The 18,112-nt window shown below is 44.7% G+C and overlaps 1 protein-coding gene across 7 annotated transcripts in view; it reads left to right on the forward strand.

The window, feature by feature from the left end:
- UBAP2L (ubiquitin associated protein 2 like) overlaps positions 1 to 18,112 on the forward strand; it is a 66,338-nt gene that overhangs the window by 15,969 nt on the left and 32,257 nt on the right. For 2 of the 7 annotated variants that reach the window (XM_082275636.1, XM_082275639.1), the window contains exons 5-13: positions 991 to 1,159; positions 2,340 to 2,435; positions 2,641 to 2,686; positions 2,773 to 2,879; positions 5,062 to 5,136; positions 11,074 to 11,126; positions 13,177 to 13,262; positions 13,356 to 13,524; positions 17,131 to 17,326. In XM_082275636.1, coding sequence (XP_082131762.1) covers positions 991 to 1,159; positions 2,340 to 2,435; positions 2,641 to 2,686; positions 2,773 to 2,879; positions 5,062 to 5,136; positions 11,074 to 11,126; positions 13,177 to 13,262; positions 13,356 to 13,524; positions 17,131 to 17,326 — 997 coding nt within the window. The remainder of the gene's footprint in view (positions 1 to 990; positions 1,160 to 2,339; positions 2,436 to 2,640; positions 2,687 to 2,772; positions 2,880 to 5,061; positions 5,137 to 11,073; positions 11,127 to 13,176; positions 13,263 to 13,355; positions 13,525 to 17,130; positions 17,327 to 18,112) is intronic. The other 5 variants (XM_082275637.1, XM_082275640.1, XM_082275641.1 and 2 more) reach the window with 3 other exon arrangements.

Here is an 18,112-nt window from a genome sequence, read left to right on the forward strand (position 1 = left end):
AATGTCTCTTGCCTTTTTCCATCCTCTAGCGCAGGGCTTCCCAAACTTTTTTGGGCCGAGATCCACTTTTCGGGACCCACTTGCTTGTAATTGAATATTGTAAAGCGCTACAGAATTTGTTGGCGCTATATAAATGCAAATAATAATAATGCATATTTTAAAGGAAGGGGGGGGGTGTTAAATTAAAAATATAAATTTACTACTTTTCAATTTATTATTGAATACACTTGCCAGATGTTCTAAGTGAGGGGTCATAAACCTGTGGCATATAAGCGGAGTTGTAAGTTATCGGCACCCTCATAGACATAAGGCGGGCAGAGGACAGAAATCAACCACCCCAGGACAGTGATCAGCAGGCTATATGGCACTCACCCTCCTTCCTCTCCCAGCAGTCCACAGTGAAGGTGAAGCCCCTTGTTTGCCCTCTCCAGGGCTCAGCACACCTCACCCCGAGTCTACATGAGGAGCTATATGCTGGTCATGGTGTCCTGGCTCTTCATCAGATCCTCTACTGGGGTCACAGAAGCTGCCATGAACTTCTTACACCGCTGGGCCACCTGGTTCTCCTCTGACACGAGGCTGCCGTCTCTGCCCGCTATAGCTGAGAGAATCCCGCCGCCAGTCTAGCCGCTGCCGCCAGCAGGCCCGGGGAGCTGGCTCTGCACCCCATGAACATATCCTATATAACAGCCCACATTCGTACTCACTGATGCAACTATCCTCCTCGTTGGAAATGCAGACCAGCCTCCTGAATCCATTGTGATCTGACTGCTCTGGCTCTCTGTAATTTGCGTGGGCTCACACAGCACAATTTAAACGGGCCCGCTCTCAGTGATTTCCGGCTCAGCGCAACCCACTCAAACGCAGCTCGCGACCTACCAGTGGTTCCCGACCTACAATTTGGGAACTCCTGCTCTAGCTGTTTCATTCGTATCTCAGTAAACACTGATCGATAAATGTTGTTTTCTTTATCTTTTTGCATGCCTGCAGCACTCCTGGGAGATGGTGGGTAAGAAGAAGGGAGTGTCCGGACAGAAGGAAGCAGGACCCACAGAACCCAGCGAGGAAACCCGTGAAAACAAAGACAGAGAGCGAGACTTCAGCCGCAGGCGTGGTGGTGCACCCAGGAGAGGCCGGGGATCCAGCCGCGGGAGAGAGTGTAAGTGGTGGGGTCGAGTGTCGCTGCATGCTGCCGTAGTCCATTCCCCTTGTGGTTACCACAGGCAGTGAAAGAAGGCGATTGGATAATGTTACTGATTCTGTACATCAGTGTTAATTTCGCCGACTAAAACGTTTTCGTCGACTAAATTAACACAATTTTAGACTAAAATACGACTAAAACTAAAACAATTCGGATGACTAAAATACGACTAAAACTAAAATGGCATTTTAGTCAAAAGATTAAAACTAAATCGAAATTTGCTGCCAAAATTAACACTGGTGCATGCTGAAAGCTTAATACCACCATAAATAATAACATATTCAATTTTTCACTCCAGGACCAGCAGTAGTATATAATGAGTTTGGAAATTGTAGAGAAATGCTTAAATAATGCATTACAAATTACAATTGAACTACACCCATTCAATTATAGATGACTAAAATGAGTTTTAGTCGACTAAAATGTAGGACGTTTTAGTCGACTAAAATGTAGGACGTTTTAGTCGACTAAAATGTAGGACGTTTTAGTCGACTAAAATGTAGGACGTTTTAGTCGACTAAAATGTAGGACGTTTTAGTCGACTAAAATGTAGGACGTTTTAGTCGACTAAAATGTAGGACGTTTTAGTCGACTAAAATGTAGGACGTTTTAGTCGACTAAAATGTAGGACGTTTTAGTCGACTAAAATGTAGGACGTTTTAGTCGACTAAAATGTAGGACGTTTTAGTCGACTAAAATGTAGGACGTTTTAGTCGACTAAAATGTAGGACGTTTTAGTCGACTAAAATGTAGGACGTTTTAGTCGACTAAAATGTAGGACGTTTTAGTCGACTAAAATGTAGGACGTTTTAGTCGACTAAAATGTAGGACGTTTTAGTCGACTAAAATGTAGGACGTTTTAGTCGACTAAAATGTAGGACGTTTTAGTCGACTAAAATGTAGGACGTTTTAGTCGACTAAAATGTAGGACGTTTTAGTCGACTAAAATGTAGGACGTTTTAGTCGACTAAATACGACTAAAACTAAAACACTTGCAGAAGACTAAAATGGGACTAAAACTAAAATGCCATTTTAGTCCTAAGACTAAAACTAAATTGAAATTTGCTGCCAAAATTAACACTGCTGTACATATTACTTGCTTGTTATATGTGGCTCATACTTTTTTTTTATCTTCCAGTTCGGGCACAGGAAAACGGATTAGAAGGGGGTAAAAGCGGTGGCTCCTCTGGAAGAGGTACAGAGAGAGGACGCCGCGGTCGTGGAAGAGGCAGAGGTAAATCTATGGGGGTGTTCTCTAACTGGGTCATGTCCTTTAGGTACAAAAATTTAAAAAGGCATCTGATTGGCCATACTGACACCTTTAGATCTCCCTGCTGTCTATTTTTAAATTAGCTAATCTTTTGTTCTGTACAAATTTTGTGGGAGCTATGGGTGAGTTGTGTTCTTCCTCAGACATTACATTTTATTTGCATTCACAGGGGGGTCAGGAAGAAGAGGTGGACGTTTCTCTGCGCAGGGTATGGGGTACGTGCCTTTCATTTGCTTGTTTGTTATATTTAGTCAAGCTTCTCTTGATTTCCCCTTAGCATGGCTTCCATGTCTCTTTCCAGAACCTTCAACCCTGCTGACTACGCTGAGCCTTCCACCAACGAGGACAGTTACGGCAACACCAACACGTGGAGCAACCCGGCTAACTTTGAGCCTGACGATGGAACAAGTAAGTGACTGGGGGTATCCCCTTTCTGCACTGGGGCTCTTAAACGTCTGACTTTGTTCCCAAAAGGTTTTGACACTGTACCTGCTGGTCACATGCTCCAGTGTTGGTCTCACCTAATTTCCAAATTGGTATGGCCTCCCCAAGGGTACCAAGTGCATGGAGCTGTTCTGATCATTCGCCACATTGTGCAATAAAAGTGCATCTTTGGTTATGATTTTGGCTCCACCCCAGGCTAAAGCCCAATTTATGTAGAGCACTATAGACATTGCTCCCTCGCATTGGGTCATCCCTGTTCTGCTTATTTCGCATGTTCCGAGGACAATCCTGTGTCTGCGTCGTCCCCCCCCCATGAATACATAGGAGAATCAGTGTCAAGCCCCCTCCTGTTGTAAATGATGGCACTCATGTACTGCATGCTCCTGCTACCAGAGATGAGCACTGTCATTCTTCATGCATTTGGTCCCCTGGGGAATTCTGTTAGGATTTGGAATATATGAAAATACCCACAGTCCTCCTTAGAAACCGCTCTATGGCAGACAGGTTGGGCTAAGCACAGTTATGCCCAGATAGAATTGTACAGACTTTTAAGTTCAAATCTTGAGTGAAAGAAAATCTCTGCAAAGAGATAGGAAATACCCTCGCCTGTACAAGTGTAGCTGTCAGAATTTCCCATTTTCTGGTAACAACTTTTGGATTGTTCACTTTTTTTGTCCTGGTGACCAAGGTCACCAATACAAATGGGTAACTATCTCTGATGGAGAAACAGACAGCAGTAAAGACCTGACCGTTTGTAGGTTTTCTTCATAGTGGCTTTATGTAGGTTTTCTTCATAGTGGCTTTATGTAGTCTGATCAATGTGATATCTGCTGAGATAGTTGACCGCAATGTATTTTGACTTCAGTCAGCCTTGCCTTGAAAGATCAGCACATTGAAGCAGAATTGCGTGCTGTACTGCTGATTAAAAAACATATGTTCTATAATGGGTAATACGATAAACTGTATATCAAAACCAGTAACACATTAGGATACTTTACATTAGGCAAAATTTGAAGTATGCTTAAAAGAAAAAAATGTATATTTTGTTGAAGGACTAAGCTAGATCAGTAGCCTGTTGGGGGCTCGTCCGGGATATGAATAGGGGGGCTCGTCCGGGATATGAACAAGGGAACTCTTGCTGAAAGCAAGAACTATACATTTAGACCAACATATAGTCTATGAAATTAGCTGTTTCCTTCAAAAAAAAAAAAAAACACATTTTATGGTGAGTGCAAAAATCTAAATTTTTGAGACCCCATCACCTTGTGCATTCAGGATCTCTTTGTTGAAGCCCAGCCCTGACCACCTTGTTCTTTCCCTTCCACTCCTTCCTCCGTGGCTGTCGGTGCAAATAAACCTGTGCTTCAAGGTATAGGAGTGCATGTGAATCCTTCCATGATGTACTGCTTCAACCTATCTCTAGGTCCCTACACTGTAACATGAGAGTAGGGGTGATGTCAGTGGGGAAGCACTGGAGAGGCGATTGTATGGTAATCAGGGGTGGGCTTCAAAGAGATCCTGAAAGAGCAAGGTCATAGTGTCTCTAAAAATGAGTTTTTTGTGCTTGCAGAAAAGTCTTTTTCTGAGTTCCCTGAAGGACATAGACAGATAAGTAGATCATTCGTTGGTCTAAGAGTATATATCTTGCTTTGGGTGCGAGAGGGTTTGTATCCCGGACAAGCCCTCAATGGTTTGAGATTTAAGCAGGCATACGCTTACCCTTGAATAGGCAGGTGATTGGGTATTGCTAAACAAGACTTCTTCTCATTGAACCCACCTCTTTCCATTTAAAGTGAACCTGTGCTTTGCCAGGGCAGGGTGAAATGACAGGTCCACTTTGTTCTTCTCTTTCCTTCATTGCTGTGCTGCTCTGTTTGTGAGGAGTGAGTAGGAGAGGCCATGTATTTGTTGTGAATGAAAACTCAAGGGCAAAGCATGGGTTCCTTTTACGGTTGAGTGGTTTGGAGTTCTTCCATTTGAGGTCCCCGCAGTTGCTATAGAAAAATGGGTCACGGGTGAAACGTTGGAGTTTTCTTCCTGGGTTTGGGGATATCGGGTGTCCCTGGGGAAAGGAAAATTTCGGGAACATTTTATACTTTAACTCAATCTGATTTTGTCTTCTTTTTTTTCCCTTTTTTTGTTTCAGGACTTGATTACATTGGGGGTGAGGGTTCAGATAATCCCCGAAAATTTGCCTCTGCTCCTGGTATGACACATCCAGGTGCTCTGACTGCCCCTGTTAACCCTTTATTTCTGATTGTTGTGTGTACCTAATCCTGCCCATGCAGCCTGGGCGGGAAACGCAATGTTTGTTTAAAGCTTCTGGTGCGGGCGGATAAAACGCAGCCTGGAATCCCAGCGCAGATGGTAAAAGATTCATGTTGGTCTGAAATGCGACCGGGGCGGGGGAGGGGCAGCTCTCCAACGCTGGCTGGAATGCCTTATCGATTATTCCTGGGTGGTGGGGGGGGGGGGACTTTTAAGGTTTGGATGATGGACAACAGAGCTTTCTGCATCCAAAAGTAGCCAATTACATGTGTTATCAGACGCAATGGACAAACGGACATACCGCAGTTCTCTAACCTCATTTGTGTGGTGACCTTTTAATGCAAGGCTTGGCTCCTGCAAGAAGACAGAGTGTACTTATCTCTGCTCTCCAAGCATTATAGTCTGTGGCATATGATACTTCCTGGAGTGTCAGTTCCTGGTGCCCCCTCTACGCTTGGTTATCTCCTGCCAGCCCCTAGGTCGTTACAGGATTTAAATTAGCTTACTCTGATTTAACTGCTCCTTACAGTGTGCATTAGAAGCTGCAGCAAGGCAGAGCTTCCCTTATTTCCTGGCTGGAGGATGTCCACCATCTAGCTTTTTACTCCCCGGTCTGACTGTCCCTGGCCTGCCCATTTCATTCTGTGTCTTTCAGTATATACAGTGAGCACAAAAATAATTTCAATCTTCCTTTGGCCATAGCTCCTCCCACCAACATCCTCCGCAAGCCACAGCAACAAAGCAAGGCATAAAAGACAAAAAGCGAGTAATCGTGCTCATTCTATAGATTATGTATTCAAACCAAAGGAATAAAATCACTTACAAAAAACGGTAGAAACCAGCATTACACTGCAGCTGACCGCCCTCCTTCAAATATGCAACGTGATGACATTATCGGCAGTTACCACTCCTATACGCGTTACGCCCCGAATGGAACTTCCTCAGTAGGTTTGAATAAATACATACAGTGAGCACGATCAGTCATACTTTGTAGTTTTATTCTATTCTTGTTGCTGTGGCTTGTGGAGGATGTTGGTGGGAGAAGCTATGGCCAAAGTAGGATCAGAATGATGTACCTAATATGGAAAAGCTCTTTTGACCTCGGAGGAAGCTCTATTTTAATACAGTCAGTCTAAGAACACCCTACTCCTCCAGTCTAAGAACACCCTACTCCTCCAGTCTAAGAACACCCTACTCCTCCAGTCTAAGAACACCCTACTCCTCCAGTCTAAGAACACCCTAGTCCTCCAGTCTAAGAACACCCTAGTCCTCCAGTCTAAGAACACCCTAGTCCTCCAGTCTAAGAACACCCTACTCCTCCAGTCTAAGAACACCCTACTCCTCCAGTCTAAGAACACCCTACTCCTCCAGTCTAAGAACACCCTACTCCTCCAGTCTAAGAACACCCTACTCCTCCAGTCTAAGAACACCCTACTCCTCCAGTCTAAGAACACCCTACTCCTCCAGTCTAAGAACACCCTACTCCTCCAGTCTAAGAACACCCTAGTCCTCCAGTCTAAGAACACCCTACTCCTCCAGTCTAAGAACACCCTAGTCCTCCAGTCTAAGAACACCCTAGTCCTCCAGTCTAAGAACACCCTAGTCCTCCAGTCTAAGAACACCCTAGTCCTCCAGTCTAAGAACACCCTAGTCCTCCAGCCTAAGAACACCCTAGTCCTCCAGTCTAAGAACACCCTACTCCTCCAGTCTAAGAACACCCTACTCCAGTCTAAGAACACCCTACTCCTCCAGTCTAAGAACACCCTACTCCTCCAGTCTAAGAACACCCTACTCCTCCAGTCTAAGAACACCCTACTCCTCCAGTCTAAGACCACCCTACTCCTCCAGTCTAAGAACACCCTACTCCTCCAGTCTAAGAACACCCTACTCCTCCAGTCTAAGAACACCCTAATCCTCCAATCTAAGAACACCCTACTCCTCCAGTCTAAGAACACCCTACTCCTCCAGCCTAAGAACACCCTACTCCTCCAGCCTAAGAACACCCTACTCCTCCAGCCTAAGAACACCCTACTCCTCCAGCCTAAGAACACCCTACTCCTCCAGCCTAAGAACACCCTACTCCTCCAGCCTAAGAACACCCTACTCCTCCAGCCTAAGAACACCCTACTCCTCCAGCCTAAGAACACCCTACTCCTCCAGTCTAAGAACACCCTAGTCCTCCAGTCTAAGAACACCCTAGTCCTCCAGTCTAAGAACACCCTAGTCCTCCAGTCTAAGAACACCCTAGTCCTCCAGTCTAAGAACACCCTAGTCCTCCAGTCTAAGAACACCCTAGTCCTCCAGTCTAAGAACACCCTAGTCCTCCAGTCTAAGAACACCCTAGTCCTCCAGCCTAAGAACACCCTAGTCCTCCAGCCTAAGAACACCCTAGTCCTCCAGCCTAAGAACACCCTAGTCCTCCAGCCTAAGAACACCCTAGTCCTCCAGCCTAAGAACACCCTAGTCCTCCAGCCTAAGAACACCCTAGTCCTCCAGCCTAAGAACACCCTAGTCCTCCAGCCTAAGAACACCCTAGTCCTCCAGCCTAAGAACACCCTAGTCCTCCAGCCTAAGAACACCCTAGTCCTCCAGCCTAAGAACACCCTAGTCCTCCAGCCTAAGAACACCCTAGTCCTCCAGTCTAAGAACACCCTAGTCCTCCAGTCTAAGAACACCCTAGTCCTCCAGTCTAAGAACACCCTAGTCCTCCAGTCTAAGAACACCCTAGTCCTCCAGTCTAAGAACACCCTAGTCCTCCAGTCTAAGAACACCCTAGTCCTCCAGCCTAAGAACACCCTAGTCCTCCAGCCTAAGAACACCCTAGTCCTCCAGCCTAAGAACACCCTACTCCTCCAGCCTAAGAACACCCTACTCCTCCAAACAGACACCCACCTATCAGGGCATTTTGCTATTTACAGAACTCCTCCCGCTGCTTGCATCAGGACTGAGGGCTCTTGTGAGGAGCACTGAGGCAGGGTGCAGCACCCTGCTGGCTCCTCCTACCGGCCACGATCTGCCTGCATTACATAAAGAAGTACAGAGACCCAATGATGACATCATTGGGTCTAAAATAAAATGTAATTAAGTTTTTTATTTAAAAAGCGTCATGTTGAAGAGAGGGGGAACCAGCAAAGAAAATATTTCAGAAAATTACAAATCAATACTGAACTGCGGTATTTCCTTTGGCATGCCCGTCTTGTATGTCTTTTTTTGAAACCAACTCAAACTGCATTCCTTTAATTCAGTTTCTGTGGTGTGATTTATGGTAGCCATAGACTTTTTGCTGTGCGGAGATGGTGGTTGGTGGCTATAAAAAAAAACAATTGTCCTCTAAACCGATTTTACCTTTGACGCGGTGACAATCGCTGGCTTGTATAAAAGAAGAATGCATTTGTGTCTTATCGGGCTGCTTGTAATATTCACAAAGAATACATCTCATCTGTACATTATATTATGTATCTTTGGATTGGGGAAGGTTTTACTTTGAGAACGTGGAATTTTAAGTCTGGGCTTGATGCATAATGGGGGGGAATGGGGCCAGCATCGTTACTGCAGTATCATTTATTTATTGCAACAATGTAACAGATGATGTATTTGTAAATGTTACAAAGCGCTCTTTCTTTAGATAAGAATGTTATCAGTGTGCAGTTATAATGCTTTCTTAGATTACTGGGTGTGATTCCAGGGGTGGAGTTTTCTGAGATATGAAGGATATCCCCTTCCAAATGTGTAGGGTCAGCCACCCAAAAGTGATAATTGTTATAGATAGTTTACCTGCTGGTGACTCCATTACTTGCTGGATATCTCTGCACCATAGATCTGTCTGTTAATGGACACAGCGGGTTTACAGACCTGGGAACTCAGCACAGGGATGGTGGGAACCCCTCACAATAAGCACAGCAGGTTTACAAACCCGGGGACTCAGCACAGGGATGGTGGGAACCCCTCATAATGGGCACAGCGGGTGTACAGACCCAGGAACTCAGCACAGGGGTGGTGGGAACCCCTTATAATGGGCACAGCGGGGGTGTACAGACCTGAAACTCAGCACAGGGATGGAGGGAACCCCTCATAATGGGCACAGCAGGTTTACAGACCCAGGAACTCAGCACAGGGGTGGTGGGAACCCCTTATAATGGGCACAGCGGGGGTGTACAGACCTGGGAACTCAGCACAGGGATGGAATGAACCCCTCATAATGGGCACAGGGGGTGTACAGACCCGGGAACTCAGCACAGGGATGGTGGGAACCCCTCATAATGGGCACAGCGGGTGTACAGACTCTGGAACTCAGCACAGGGATGGTGGGAACCCCTTATAATGGGCACAGCGGGTGTACAGACCCGGGAACTCAGCACAGGGATGGTGGGAACCCCTCATAATGGGCACAGCAGGTGTACAGACCCGGGAACTCAGCACAGGGATGGTGGGAACCCCTTATAATGGGCACAGCGGGGGTGTACAGACCTGGGAACTCAGCACAGGGATGGTGGGAACCCCTCATAATGGGCACAGCAGGTTTACAGACCCGGGGACTCAGCACAGGGATGGTGGGAACCCCTCATAATGGGCACAGCAGGTTTACAGACCCGGGGACTCAGCACAGGGATGGTGGGAACCCCTCATAATGGGCACAGCGGGTGTACAGACCCGAGAACCCAGCACAGGGATGGAGGGAACCCCTCATAATGGGCACAGCAGGTTTACAGACCCGGGGACTGAGCACAGGGATGGTGGGAACCCCTCATAATGGGCACAGCAGGTTTACAGACCCGGGGACTCAGCACAGGGATGGTGGGAACCCCTCATAATGGGCACAGCGGGTGTACAGACCCGAGAACCCAGCACAGGGATGGAGGGAACCCCTCATAATGGGCACAGCAGGTTTACAGACCCGGGGACTGAGCACAGGGATGGTGGGAACCCCTCATAATGGGCACAGCGGGTGTACAGACCCGAGAACCCAGCACAGGGATGGAGGGAACCCCTCATAATGGGCACAGCGGGTGTACAGACCCGGGGACTGAGCACAGGGATGGTGGGAACCCCTCATAATGGGCACAGCGGGTGTACAGACACGAGAACCCAGCACAGGGATGGTGGGAACCCCTCATAATGGGCACAGCGGGTGTACAGACCCAGGAACTCAGCACAGGGGTGGTGGGAACCCCTCATAATGGGCACAGCGGGTGTACAGACACGAGAACCCAGCACAGGGATGGAGGGAACCCCTCATAATGGGCACAGCAGGTGTACAGACCCAGGAACCTGGTGAATTGATGGTGAGAAATGAGAGAGGAGTTTCCACCATCCCTGCACTATGTTTGTGGGTTATTGTCACATTAGGGTGGACAGACCCTTTAAGGTGAACCAATCAGGATAGAAATGCGGCAGCTGGCTTTGCTAAAAGGCTTCTCTATCTTCATCTTTGCTTTGTAACTTAGAGGGTCGCTGGGCCTGGGATGAGCACAGCCGGTAAATTGTTTGCACTCCTGACGTACACCAGTCAGTGTCTCGCCACGTGGAGGAAAGGTGGTGCCCCTGCCTAATTTCTGTCCTGAATTGTCCCCTTTGATACAGCCAGTCTCTGGGTGGAACCCTTCATGTAGAACTCAGAACCCAAATGTGGTACATATGAAGCCCGGGGTTGTCTAGTGCTGCATGCGTGTGTCATATACACCAGTAAACTTTGGTTTCTGGGGGTGCAGAGGACAACTCCCTTTGGGGTCTCTGCATCGCTCAGAGGGCTCCATCCAAAGCTGGACTATTACAGTAGAGTTCCAGTGGTTGTCCCTCCACTTCCCAGTCCATCTATTGCTGAGTGTCGGCAATCTCTCTGAGGGCGGGGCTTCCTGTAACCGCTTGTGCTGCTCTTTTTTTTTTTCATCAGGTGCTTGGAGAACAGCGACAGAGGAGTGGGGGACGGAAGACTGGAATGAAGATGTAGGTACCCTAGGGAACTGTTGGGAATTTGTATATAAAAAAAGGGGAATACAGGTTTATCAAAGTGGGACCCCAGGCAGTCTTTGGAACCCTCCAATCAAGTGATCTGAAGATTTATGACGCGAGATCTGTCTCTCGATCAGTCTCGTATCCCCCAGTTATGTCTCTAGTAATGTTGGACCTTTTTATTTGGGGTCCCTAAGGGTTAGGATGCAGGGGGATGCTGGGCCATGTCAGAGCTTACTGCTAAATTCCACCCCTTCGTATTCTCATCGGTCCATCACTATGATGGGCTGCCTTACAGGCAAATAGGAGGTGCATGGGGTGGGATGGGCAGGCCAGCTTGGGCTCTGAGAAGGTGCAGCCCACCATTCAGCCATTACTGGAGGGTTTGGACAACTGAGGTAGGTGCACCATAGGGTTTCTTACACTTTGTCCCTGTAACAGTTCAACTTTCTGATCTCTGACGGGGAAACCGTTCTCTGTGGCATGCCAGTTGACCCTTTCCGGCTGTATATGTGACCTCTAAGGGGGACAGCGCATGCAATATTAAATGTTGCCGCAGTGTTCGTCTGCCGCTTCTACTCGGCTTTCTGAACTGTACGCAGCGACTACAATAGATGTCTTCTTTTCTAATCTGGATCTGCAAAGGAAAATCATGGTGTTGTAGAAAGTATAGAAATCCCCCCATTATCAGATGATCAATAACCCCCCCCCCCCGTTATCAGGTGATTAATTAAAAAAAAGAAAAATATATATATATATATATATATATATATATATATATATATATATATGTTTATATCATCCCCTCATAATCAGGTGATCATTAAAAAAAAAATATCCCCCCCATAATCAGGCGATTAAAAGCAAAAATTCCCCCCATTATCAGGTGATCAATAAAAATCCCCCCCCCCGTTATCAAGTGATCAATAAAAATTAAAAAAATCCTCCATTATCAGGCGATCCATATAAAATTCACCTATTATGTGATGAAGACATCAACCCCCCCCCCCCCCCAATATCATCATCAGATAATCAATACAAGTCCCATTATCGGGGGGGATCAACCCAAATCCCCCCCATTGTCAGGGGATCAATACTAATCTTACCCCCCCCCCCTCCCCCATTATCAGGTAATCGATAAAAATCGCCCTATTAGGCGATTGAAATAAAAATTCCCCCATTATCAGGCGATCAATATACAAATCCCCCTATTGTCAGGTGAACAACACAAATCCCCACCCCACCATTATCTGGTGATCAATACAAATTCCCCCATTATCTGGATCAATATAAAAATTCCCCTATTAGGCGTTCAAAATAAAAATTCCCCCATTATCATGCAATCAATACACCTTTCCCCATTATCAGGCGATCAATATAAAAATCCCCCCATTATCAGGTGATCAATATAAAAATCCCCCCATTATCAGGTGATCAATGCCCCCCCCCCCCCTCCCCTTTTGGCGAGCAATAAAATAAATCCCCCCCCCCCCCCCCCCCATTATCAGGCGAACAATAAAATAAATCCCCCCCCCCCCCCCCCCACATTATCAGGCGAGCAGTAAAATAAATCTTCCCCCTCCCTTTTATCAGATGAATAATACAATAAAGCCCCTCCATTAACAGGCGAGCAATAAATTACAACCCCCCTTTATCAGGCGAGCAATAAATTACAACCCCCCTTTATCAGGCGAGCAATAAAATCCCCCTATTATCAGGTGAGAAATAAAATAAATCCCCTCAGGTGAGCAATAAAATCAACCCCCCACCCATTATCAGGCGGTCAATAAAATAAATCCCCCCATTATCAGGCGGTACATTCCGGAGGTCTGTGCTGCTTTTATGTTTGTGATTCCCAACCCTTAAAGTGGTTGTAAACCCTCCATATTCCCAGTGACGGGACTGCCGATACTCAGAAATGAAACACATCCTCCAACATATGTTGTACCGGTTTATCTGCTGTCGTTTCTTTTATACATGGAGGGGGGGGGGGGGGCATGGACATTGTTCTTTCAGACTGGCTAACTATGTGTGACATTTGCAGCTTTCAGAGACCAAGATCTTCACAGCATCCAGTGTGTCGTCTGTGCCACTGCCCTCTGACAGTGTGACAATCACCGCAGGCCAGAGGTGAGCGCTCAGCCCGCGTCGTCCTATCCTGTGCTGACATTCTGTCTCCTGAACCCCGGACTCAGTCTACTCGCCTCTCTCTTCTCTCTGCAGGATTGACCTGGCCGTGCTCCTGGGAAAAAGTCCTTCTGTGGAGAACGAGGGCTCCTCTCTTGACTCGTCACAGAACCCCAGCCTAGCCCAACCGCTCGTCTTTAGCAACTCCAAGCAGAGCAGCCTCCCACAGAACAGCCCCGGCAGCTCCTTTTCCCACCACAGCATGGTCAGTGCCAGGGGTTAGCGGGGGGGGGGGGGGTTATCAGTGTTGAGTCCAGGGGGACATTGTTGTGATAGAACACCAAGCTAGGCTTTGCTATATCTTTAAAATAAACTCTCTATTGTACATCTCAGGACACACAGGGCATCTTCACATCCATTGCTATAGGGCTATGCTGCCACCTGCAGGTGATTTAGACACGGGCAGTGTTGGTTTTGGGTGGAGGAAGAGGTTGGACTTTTTCAGGGGTTTGTTGTAACTACTTTCTCCATTGTTGAGTTTTCCGCATTGCTTCGTGTCCTGGTGACCACACAGAATGTTAATGGTAAATCTCCCCTATCAGAACACATTAGAGCCATAGTGGGGGCAAATATTAAACCGGGGATCGGCTGGGTTCAACCAATCCCGACTATGACCCCAGCCAATCTCCAAATTCCCCCACTTCTGACTCCAGCCAATTCCCACCCAACACCCCCCACCCGGACTCTGATCCCAGCCCCCCATTATTTGGTGATCAATACGAATTCCCCCTTTAATCAGGCGATCATGACGAATCCCCCATTATCAGGCGATCAATACGAATTCCCCCATTATCGGCCGATCAATACGAATTCCCCCATTATCGGCCGATCAATACGAATTCCCCCATTATCGGCCGATCAATACGAATTCCCCCATTATCGGCCGATCAATACAAATTCCCCCTATTTTCAGGCGAGCAATATAAAAATTCCCCCATTATCGGGCGATCAATACGAATCCCCTCATTATCAGGTGATCAATATAATAAATCCCCCCAGTTGAGTTTGATAGTATTTTGCCTTTTTTTTTTTTTTTTTTTTTTTTTATTAAAGGTCTCCAGGCAATTTTTTTATAGCATCCATTGGGGTTGTTCCCCACACTGCATGGGTTAGCTGCTTGTTTGTGTATAGGGCATCGGTCTCCCAACTGCGGCCCTTTGCTTGCCATTATCCAATCCCTGGTGCATTATTCCATCCACACCAACAATGGGGCACCAATTCCTCCCACTGACACCAACAATGGGGCACCAATTCCTCCCACTGACACCATCAATAGAGCACAATTCCTCCCACTGACACCAATGATTGGGGCACACGTCCTTCTGTTGATACCGATGGGCCACTATTCCTCCGTGATGACCCCAACGGTGGAGCAGAATTTCTTCCATTGACAGCAACAATGGGGCTCAATTCCTCCCACTGACACCAAAGCTGGGGCGTTGTTTTCTCCCACTGGATGCCAGGACATTTTCTACTCCCATTGGTCACAGTCCGGGGCCTCCTAAGGTCTGAACGACCGTAAACTGGCTTTTTGTTTAGAACTTTTGGGGGGACCCCATTCTCTAGGGGTTCAGAGAACTGGGATATACCCAACTAATCCTCCGATCCTCCCTGCACAATGACAAAACAATCCCTTCACATCCTTCTACAGAGAGTTTTATTAGTAGCAAGTTTATATATTTTATATGTAGCAACAGGTTAGAGGTTTATTTCTTTTTAGTAGCAATTTTATTCTATACATTTGTAGCAACAGGTTAAGATAGATATAGATTATATATATCTATCATTTTTTTAATTTTTTTTTTTTTAAGTAGCCATTTTCTATTTTATATATTTATATGTAGCAGCAGGTTAGAGGTTTATTTCTTTATAGTATAGAGATATATATATATATATGTGTGTATGTGTGTATATATATGTGTGTGTATATATATATATATAGATATATAAAATATGTGTGTAACTTCCTCAAATCATTTCAGTGGAAGTGGTAACAGGTTGGAGGTTTATTTAATTTTAGTAGCAATTTTATGTTTTATTCCATATATTTGTAGCAACAGGTTAGAGGTGTTTTTTTTTTTTTTTAGGCCAACCAATACGACATTTTGACTAATTACCTATCTAGGTACATTTTCCATTTTACAAAAGTGTCAAAAATTCTTATATAACCAAAATACTCTTAATCATCCATTTTCTTTTTATTTACTTTAATTTACCAACAAAACAAAAGGGGGGGGGGGGTAGGAAGTTGTGTATGAGCTGTGTAACTTCTAAAGGATCTGTAACTTGAATGTATCTCTGTACATGTTCTGTCAAGGTCTGACTTCCTCAAATTATTTCAGTGGAAGTTTTTTCTTTCAGCATTATCTTATATGTAGATCTGCAAGTTTCCCTCTGTGATGCTGTTGCTTAATAAAAAAAAAAATGCAATAAATGAGAGAAAAAAATTCTATGGAGTGGAGAAAACATGACCGGAAATCTAGCAGGCTTGCTGCCTCAGGGAATCCTGATCTGGAATGTTGTTGGGGGGGGGTCCTTTTTCCAATACATAGTTGACCTTCCAGTAATTATACATCCTCCCTCCGGTGCTTCTACCGGCTTCCCATGCGATTGGCAAGCCGGAGAAGGATTCCACGGGCGGCGGAAGTTTACCATAGAGGATACTGAGGACCAGATGGTCCCTGGCAGTCTCTGACCTGTGGAGGCCCGTCACATAGTTATGATGTCACATCTGGACTCGGCAGATGTAAACATTGCTGTTGCCTCAGCTGGGAAGCCAAAATCTTTTTTTTTTTTTTTTGAGGCTTTCAAGCCTAGAGGCCAGAATGGGGACTTTTAGACCCCAGATCCTGCTGTAAAGAGGGGTCGTCATGCCCTATTCCTATTACAAGGGATGTTAAGTAAATAAAAGTGATAAAAAAAAAATGTAAAAGGTGTCAAAATCTAAACGTAAAAGTCAAATCGTAAAAAGAAAAAATGCAAAGAACCGCTATCCCTGCATTCTCACTCGCAGAAGCGAACGCATAGGTAGTTTGCACCTGCATATGTAAACGGAATTCATAATAAACAAATAAATTGAATTTAAATAATTAAATCATTTTAAATTAAATAAATGATTTAAATAATACATTTTAATAAAACAAACAAAATTGAAAAAATAATAAATAAAAAAAATGTTTTAACGCGTCGCCTATGGAGATTTTTAACCAAAGTTTGGTGCCATTCCACGAGTGTGCGCAATTTTAAAGCGCAACCTGTTGGGTATCTATTTACTCATCTTTCACATTATGCAAAAAAAAAAAATCGTGCTTCAGTTTTTTTTTTTTTTTTTTTTTTTTTTTTTTTCATATTCATTAATTTTTTCTCAAAAAAAAAAAAGCCATTTGAAAAATCACTGTGCAGCATAAAAAGTTGCAACAACCACCATTTTATTCTTTAGGTTCTCTGCTAAAAAAAATGTTTTGGGAGTTCTGAGTAATTTTCTAGCAAAAAAAAATAATTTATTTCTACATGTAGGATAGAAGTGTCGGAATTGTCATGGGTGGGAAGTGGTTAAAGTCCTTTTTGCCATGACTGGTAATAAGGTCCGGGTGGAATTGCTCTGTGCGGCATGCCAGTTGACCCCTTGTAGCTGTATCAGTAGCCTCTGAGGGGGGACAGCGCATGCAATATTAACGGTTACCGCAGAGTCTGCCTGCTGTTCCGCCGGCTGGATAGATCTGTATGCGGTACGTACAGTCCCTCGCACTTTATGTAAACCGTAGTTGGCCGCCGCATTGGGTTATAACCCGTATTGACTTGTGTCTTACAGGTCGGCATGTTGAGTAAGGGCTTTGGAGACGGAGATCACAAGAGCAGCAGCACCACGGGATCGCAGTTCCTGGAGCAGTTCAAGACGGCGCAGGCCCTGGCGCAGCTGGCGGCCCAACACTCGCAGTCCGACGCATCCAGTAACAACACCTGGGACCTGGCCTCTGCAGCACAACCGCCATCCCTGGGGCAGTTTGGTAAGATCTGATGGGTCATGTGTGGGGTGGTATCTGCTCAATGGGGGCAATCCTTTCAAAGTGATACTAAAGCTTCATTTTTTATTTTTTTTTTTACCACTTCTGGACCGCCCCCCATGTATTTATGTCGCTACTTTGATGTTAAATACCGAGGACTATATATATATATATATAATATGTATATGTAATTTTTTTTTTTTTTTTTTTTTTTTGCACAGACCCTAGGGAATAAAAAAAATGGCAACCTTTGCAATGCTTTTAATTCACAAGGTATTAGCGCTGCGGTTTTTCAAATGCATTTCATTATTACATTTTTAATTTTAAAAAAATGTGTGTGTATGTATGTATATATATATATATATATATATATATATATATATATATATATATATATATATATATTTTTTTTTTTTTTTTCATTTTATTCCAAAATGTATAAAAAAAATGCAAGGTATTTGCTTTGCGGCTTTTGAAACGCAAATTTTTTTATACATTTTAATAAATTCAATAAAAAATGTGTGTGTGTGTATATATATATATATATATATATGTATGTATGTGTGTGTATATATATAATGTGTGTGTGTGTGTGTGTGTGTGTGTGTGTGTGTATAGTATATATATATATATATATAGTGTGTGTGTGTGTGTTTGTATATTTTTTATATATATATATATATATATATATATATATATATATATACACACACACACAACCCATTTTTTATTTATTTTTTTATTTTTATTAAAATGTATAAAAATATTTGTTTGAAAAACCGCAAAGCC

This window comes from Pelophylax lessonae (genome assembly GCF_965119305.1).
Source record: "Pelophylax lessonae genome assembly, chromosome: 13".
NCBI lineage: Eukaryota > Metazoa > Chordata > Amphibia > Anura > Ranidae > Pelophylax > Pelophylax lessonae.